This window comes from Lutzomyia longipalpis, chromosome 1 (assembly GCF_024334085.1).
Source record: "Lutzomyia longipalpis isolate SR_M1_2022 chromosome 1, ASM2433408v1".
Lineage (NCBI taxonomy): Eukaryota > Metazoa > Arthropoda > Insecta > Diptera > Psychodidae > Lutzomyia > Lutzomyia longipalpis.
Genome location: NC_074707.1, coordinates 23,775,758 through 23,782,749, shown reverse-complemented (window position 1 = coordinate 23,782,749; position 6,992 = coordinate 23,775,758). Strand labels below are relative to the sequence as shown.

The 6,992-nt window shown below is 41.2% G+C and overlaps 2 protein-coding genes across 2 annotated transcripts; one reads left to right on the top strand and one right to left on the bottom strand.

The window, feature by feature from the left end:
• Window positions 1-2,300: 2,300 nt before the first annotated feature.
• On the top strand, window positions 2,301-3,789 carry LOC129797335 (zinc finger protein 675-like). The gene is made up of 2 exons (XM_055839767.1): window positions 2,301-2,574; window positions 2,638-3,789. Exons 1-2 carry the CDS (start codon window positions 2,437-2,439, stop codon window positions 3,451-3,453), a joined length of 954 nt encoding a protein of 317 aa, XP_055695742.1. The 5' UTR covers window positions 2,301-2,436; the 3' UTR covers window positions 3,454-3,789.
• Window positions 3,777-6,207, bottom strand: LOC129797334 (histone H4 transcription factor). The gene is made up of 4 exons (XM_055839766.1): window positions 5,550-6,207; window positions 4,824-5,475; window positions 4,298-4,766; window positions 3,777-4,240 (listed from the first exon to the last, which is right to left on the bottom strand). The coding sequence occupies exons 1-4, from the start codon at window positions 5,859-5,861 to the stop codon at window positions 3,835-3,837; spliced, it is 1,839 nt and encodes a 612-aa protein (XP_055695741.1). The 5' UTR covers window positions 5,862-6,207; the 3' UTR covers window positions 3,777-3,834.
• Window positions 6,208-6,992: the final 785 nt, after the last annotated feature.

The window sequence follows — 6,992 nt, the reverse complement described above, 5'->3', positions numbered from 1 at the left end:
AGGCGGTACATGTTGTATTTGTTGGTGTTCCACTTCGTGGCCAACACCAAGTATTGTAATTGTCGGAAAAACCGGCCACCTAAGATCGGGCTCAAACTTGATATGAGTACGTTTTAGACATCCCACATTACAAAAATGGTGGTGAAAATTTTTTGTTCCGGTCGGCTGGCCTGCCGGTGGTCCAAACTTTGCCTTATAACTCAAGAACGGTAACAGATAGAGACTTAAGGTTTGAAGATTTCTATAGAAATGTAATAAACTCTGAAACATGAACTAAAGAAAGGTACACGTTTAGATTTTTTTTAGTTCATGTTTCAGAGTTTATGTCAAAATTGAAAAATCGTTAGATCGGTTTCAAACTTGGAATAAGCACGAATCAGCATGAGTATGCGCTAAAAAATGGTGAAAAAATTGCTTGATCGTTATTTGCACATCAATAAAGCATGTTCCTCATTATTAATGGAACTGCTCATTAATTAGGCTTAAATTACTATTCTAATCATTTGGGACGATAGCTCTTCGGTAAAAAGTTGATTTACTCCGACCGAATATTTTTCTTCCGGACATTTTAGGTTTTAAAATCCATCGAAAAATAATCACGTACCTTTTAATGAAGTAGAGACTTTTCGAATGTCTCTTTCAATTGAGGATTCAATACAAAGATTCACAGAAGTAAGATTGACTATACTGGCTCTGAACAGACGGCGGTGACTTTTGGGTGACGTTGAGTAAACTTTTTTTGGCACTTGGAGGTGACTTTTTTGCACAAAGTAATTTTTTTTGTGTGCAAAAAAGTTAGAAATACGAGAAAAAATGCATTGCAGTTCCCCCGGAGGGCTTTCCGTATGCTCTTAATGCATTTTCTAGGCGAAAACAAGCACAGTTCTGTTTTTTTGTCACAAAAATCTTTCGAAGAGACTTTTTTTTACACTTCGAGGTGACTGTTTTCTATCCGTGAGAATAATTTTCTATCCGTGAGAAAAATTTTCTATCCGTGAGAATCATTTCCTATCCGTGAGAATCAATTTCTATCCGTGTGAATCTATTCCTATCCGTGAGAATCAATTTCTATCCGTGAGGAAAATTTTCTATCCGTGAGAATAATTTTCTATCCGTGAGAAAAATTTCTATCCGTGAGAAAAATTTCTATCCGTGAGAATCAATTTCTATCTGTGAGAAAAATTTCTATCCATGAGAATCAATTTCTATCCGTGAGAAAAATTTTCTATCCGTGAGAATAATTTTCTATCAATGAGAATCAATTTCTATCCGTGAGAATAATTTTCTATCCATGAAAATCAATTTCTATCCGTGAGAAAAATTTTCTATCTAGAAAATTAGGGTCAAACATTTGAGGTTAGAAATCTCGATTCTCCAAGTGTTATGCAATTTCTTAAGAAAATTTGAGATATGAAGTTTCGAAGGCTTCATCCTTCCTCATCAAGCATTCGTAAATTCGTATATTTCCCAGTGCTTTTCCGGGAAATGATCACGCTTACTATTATGTTCAGTCTTGATTTAATTCTCTTCAATTAATGGGGATTTATTACAATCAATTTATGTGATTTAGAGAGGGAGAACGTGCCAGCTTCAGAAGTGCATGTCAAAAAGAATTACATTAATTCAGCCATTTAAGTTGTCATTACGCATACATACCTTATCCTTCAGATAGGCCCACAAGAAGTAGTCCAAGGGCGTGAGGTCGGCACTGCGTGCCGGCCACACGATGACTCCTCCAGCTCTAGATATGAGTCGTCCTGGGAATTGGCTCCTCAGGAGGCCAATTGTTATTCTGGCCGTGTGAGCAGTGGCCCCATCTTGTTGGAAAAACATATCCTGAAGTCCCATTTCCCCCAACTTGGGAAACAAAAAGTTAACCAACATGGATCTATACCGCTCTCCATTGACTGACGTGAATACAGGGGGATGCCCAACCCCGAGAAATCAGTACTTTTCGTGAGGCAGCAGGTTCTTCCGATCAGAGGAAGGGATCAAATTGCACAATTCCACTTGCAATCGAAAGTACATTTAATTAGCTTTCGATTGATCCCTATCTCATTATCGAAATAACTTATTAATATAAAAAAATAGTTAGTGTTTCTCGGGAATCGGTCGAGATTGAGCGAGATTCGAGAATTCCTCATACATTTTGTTCAACAAAAAATGACTTTTCTTCACTGAAAAAGAGGTTATACCATCCCCTTGCGTAAATATTATTATTATTTAAAAATAAAATACATATACTTACGCCTTTGGGAACTAAGTTGTGTTTGATGTACCCCGTGTACCGCTTGTACTAAAAGCAGGGTGGTACTAAAGTTTCCAATATTTTTCACATTTTGATGTTTTTATTTTAGAGCCACCCTGTTTTTAGAGACGCTGTCAGCTTTATTTTGTTCCTGACCAGATTGTTCAGCAGTTTCACAAATAACTGAAATGGATAATCAGGAATGCCGAATTTGTATGACACCGCAAAATAATTCAGTGTTTGTGGATATTTTCGTGCATACCATTGTCACAGGAAATACGGAACTCTATCTCTGCGATGCCATCCAAGAACTAACTGATTTAAAGGTACTGCTGATTAAGCTCCTCTGTCCAGAGATTGGTTCTAACTTTTGGTTATTTTTTATTTAGATCTACAAAGGTGATGGGAAACCCGAAGCAATTTGTCAGGATTGCGAGAGTCGCCTCCACAGCGCTTATGAGCTCAAAATTCTCGCTGAAGAATCCGACAAGAAGTTTGTCACAGAGGAGGTATCAATGGTGGAAGAGGAAGAGAAGAAGACTATAATTGAACGATATGAGTACAGTGTGGAGACAAAGGAAGACGGAATAGTGGTGGAGAAGGAAGATGAGGAGACTGAGGAAATTGATGCAGTCTCCTTTGTACTGAAGTACATTCCGGAGACAGTGGCAGAGCTCCATAAGCGCTCCGAGAGTGGACGCAGTCGAAAGCCGGTAGACTACAAGGATAGGAAACACGAGTGCACTGTGTGCTCCAAGAGATTCCTCCGGCGTTCCAATCTCATCGACCACCTGCGACTTCATGCAAATCAGCGTCCCTTCGAATGCGAGTACTGCAGCAAAACCTTCGTACAGTCTGGCAATTACAAATCGCACCTTCGAATTCACACGAAGGAACGTCCCTATGAGTGCAAAGTATGTCATAAGAGCTACAATCAGCCAAGTGCCCTCAAAGTTCACATCCGGACGCATACAATGGAGAAGAATTACGTGTGTCCTGTGTGTGAGAAGCGCTTCACAAACTCCTCGGACCTGTCGAAGCACAAAAGGATTCATGATGAAGTGAAGAAGTATACCTGCGACTTTTGCTCCAAGGACTTCGCTCAGAATGTCAACTTGAAGAAACACATCCGGAACAATCACAGAGAGGCGCTGGAGCTGGCGTCTGAAAATAAGAAGATGGACATCATTGAGGTAATTGTTTAAATCTCAAATTGCTCTAATAGAATGCAGTTTCCAATACAACGAACAATGTGCTCGCGTCCTTATTTTTTTTTCCTTCAGTGTTCAGGAGGAATTTCTTTGTGTCCTTTTGATTGAAATCTCTAAATATAAAATTGATTCTTTGTCAACTCAATTTGGCATTTAAAGAGAAGCTCATCTTTAAAAGATGTTTTGTAGTCTCAAACACTGATCAGGACAAAACATTGTTCGCTGTAGAAGATTCAGTTTATAAGTCATCCCCCCTACTTATTAGGTTCAATGATAAATGATCAGAGATTAAAATTTGTTTAATAAAATAGAACATCTTTGTAGCAGGAAGACTCTTTATTCATAAAATACGTTTAGGTTTGCCTAAAACATCCTTCAGGCTGTCTTGTTCTCCTCAATGCTCTTGAGGTACCTCTTCATCATTGTAAAGTCAGTTATATTCTTCTTCGGAGGACTCTCTTCTTCAATATCTTCCGTCAGAGGCATGCTGAGTCCTTGCTTCGGTTCAACATCACTTTGCATCTCATTTTGCTCCTGATCAGCCTTTTCCGTGTCATCATCCTCTTCTTCATCTTCCTCATCCATGTCGTTGTTATCCTTTGGTAGCTCTTTCACATTTAGCTTCACGACGCCATCGTCTGCAATGACTGGATCACTCAGAGCATACTTTGTCGTTCCACGACGATTTTTTGCAGTCTTTTTGGTTGCCATGATTTGCTTTGTTACCTCCAAACTCTCAATCCTCATCGTTTGTACGTGGTAGAAGCCATCATCTCCCTCCCTGGAAAAAAAAGTTAAAATCATAAAGATTCGTCCCATCTGCTTTGCAAATCCTTACCTGTAGAAGAATCGGGAGCTTCCGGGAGGAACTTTGTAGCCATGCGCCTTCTTGAGGTGCATGGAAATCGAGTCTCCGCGCAGATACTTCCTCCCGCAGCAGTCGCAGAGATAGATCTTTGCATGAGGTCCCATATGCTTGAGGGATTCGTGCCGCTTGAGACTCTTCGGGGAGCAACTGGTGAAGTTGCAGTCATACTGACTACACTCGAACACCTTGCGTGGTCCATGGATGATGCTGTGCGTCTCCAGATCCTGCTGTAAGACACTCTTGAAGGGACAAAGAGGGCATTTGAAGGGTCGTTCCTCCATATGACGGTGCCGAATGTGAATTGTGAGGTGCGCCATCGATGGACACGTCATGTCGCACAGATGGCATTTGTGGCAGTTCACATGGAGACGCAAGTGGTTCTTGAGAAGACGCTGAGTGGCAAATAAGCGATGACAAAGTGGACAAACGTACTCCATAGCTGCAAGAAAAAAGAAATTTAGCTCTAGTAAATTAGGAATCCAACCAGGAAGCTTACTGTTGTGGATGAGTTGGCGCTTGCAGTGGTCAAAGTAGCTGGAATTGTGAATGAACATTGCTCCACAGTTGTCACAGGCAACAGTTTTCTCATTTGTATGGCTACGGATGTGCTTCATGAGGCTTTCGCGCTTCCCAAAGGTCTTCTCGCATCCAATCCATCGGCATTTGAACACCTTCTCACTCTGCTTGTCCCATCTTGCAAATTCCACCTCCAACTCTCCGTGTGTGTTGACGTGGGCAAAATGATCGAGAATACTGTTTGTCTTCCAGCAGCATTCATCCCATTCACACAGGAAATCATACGGAGTGTCCGGGATCATGTTTCGCTGCTCTGAATCGTGCATACATCGTGGGAAGTTCATTTGACTCCTCAAACTATCTCCCACAGTCATGAGCTTTGAGTGGTACGTGTGGTAGCGTACATGACGAGTCCAGGCAGACCTATCTTCCGTTGTGAATTTGCACAGATCCCAGAGGCATCGAAATTCGTTGCTTTTCTTGTTCTCCCCAACACTCATGAGGTGCAGCTCCACATGATCTTTGTACATTGCAGCGTCCTCAAATAGGGCTGTACACTTGGACCACTCACAGTTGTACAAAACATTCACAAGAGTCTTCTTCCCATCTCGAGGCAAATTGGCCAGATTCATCTGGAAGCAAAAAGAATCCCAAAATGCATTAAAAACAAAACTTCCCTGTTGAAGAGATTGATGAATCAACTCACATCTGACTCCTCTTCTTCATCCTCCCAATCGGATTCACTCTCCGCGTTGAGGTCAATCTTTGGGTACCTAAATCTCTGTCTCTTCTGCTCCCTCAGCCATTCCTGACATTTGATATTCTCCGGAGTTGGATCGGTGTTTAGTTGAGGTTTCTTTGGACGCGACGGCACCTCTTTTGTTTGTTTCACTGATTTTCTCTTTGTCGAACGAATCGTCTTTTTCTTCTTCAATTTTCCCGCATCCTTTTCCTTTTTGTCTTTCTTTTTCTTCTCTAACTTTTTCTCTGTTTCACCTTTTTCACCTTTTCGCGGCATTTTTCTTTTTTCAACGTCAAAAAATTCCCTCTCTGTTTTCCAAACAAAAAATCAGCTGTTTTGTCTTGCTGCGTGTGTTAACCGCGAGAGGCGCTGTAGCTGGATTCGAAGAACTTTTCGGATTACGAAAAATTTAAAATGCGAGATAGCATGAGAAAAATACTTTCCTCTCACTCTGGCATTTTGTGTAGGTGAGTTTTTTTTATGCTAATCGACGCGGCGTCGCTTCCTGATCACAAAAAGCACAATTTCCCCGGAAAATTCGGCGGAAAACGCGAGAAAATTGCGAAAAACTAATTGTGGGAGGGAGACAATATCAGTAATGTGCACCGTCTCTTCTTCTTCTTCTTCTTCTTTTTAAAAACTTCAGGGCCGGACGTCATTTCGACATCCACACAGCCGTGCACCGTCTCTTTTATCTCTTGAGCAAACTAAACAGCGCCATACAACGTCTGGTCCAAATAATAAAATTTGAACTTTAACGAACTTTTTTTTTTTTGCATTTCGACAAAATTCTTGATTTCCTTGTTTTTCCCAAATTTGTGGACTTAAAACGCATTTTTTTGGGCTCCTGGGGCCCTTACGGGTGCTCCGGCGGTCCCGGGGAGCCGCTCTGTGCAGAATTTGGGGCCGGCGGAAATTTTGACGGTTGGGTTACAAATTTGAAAATTTTGACGGTTGGGGATTTTACACGCACTTTTTTTCCCGGAAATGGATTTTCGTGACTTTTGGAATATTTGATGTCAAAAATTCAAAAGTGTTTTCCTGGTCACGAAAAGCACAATTTCCCCGGAAAATTCGGCGGAAAACTCGAGAAAATTGCGAAAAACTGAAAGTGTGAGGGAGACGGATAGCGGTAAAATGCATCCGTCTCATTTTCTCCTTAACCAACAGTGCCCAAAATTGCCAGTGGCCGCTTTTGGAACTACAATTTTACCGCGCCAAATTCAAAAATTCGCCAAAAATGCATGAATTTTATATGGGGGCGCTACGAAGGGGGGCTCTGGGGGGAAAATGGATACTGAAACCCCCTGATATATGGAGCCTCTGTACCAAATTTCATCGCGATCGGTCAAACGGTGTGGATTTGTATAGAAAAGAAAGAACGAGGATTACCAACAAACACTAAAA

Excerpts from the sequence above, each read along its gene's own strand:
- LOC129797335 (XM_055839767.1), top strand. The coding sequence starts at position 2,437 with ATGGATAATCAGGAATGCCGAATTTGTATGACACCGCAAAATAATTCA. Across the intron at positions 2,575-2,637 it reads AAGAACTAACTGATTTAAAG|ATCTACAAAGGTGATGGGAA; the intron begins GTACTGCTGATT and ends TTTTTTATTTAG.
- LOC129797334 (XM_055839766.1), bottom strand. The coding sequence starts at position 5,861 with ATGCCGCGAAAAGGTGAAAAAGGTGAAACAGAGAAAAAGTTAGAGAAG. Across the intron at positions 4,767-4,823 it reads GCGCCAACTCATCCACAACA|CTATGGAGTACGTTTGTCCA; the intron begins GTAAGCTTCCTG and ends TTTTTCTTGCAG. Across the intron at positions 4,241-4,297 it reads AGCTCCCGATTCTTCTACAG|GGAGGGAGATGATGGCTTCT; the intron begins GTAAGGATTTGC and ends TTTTTTTTCCAG.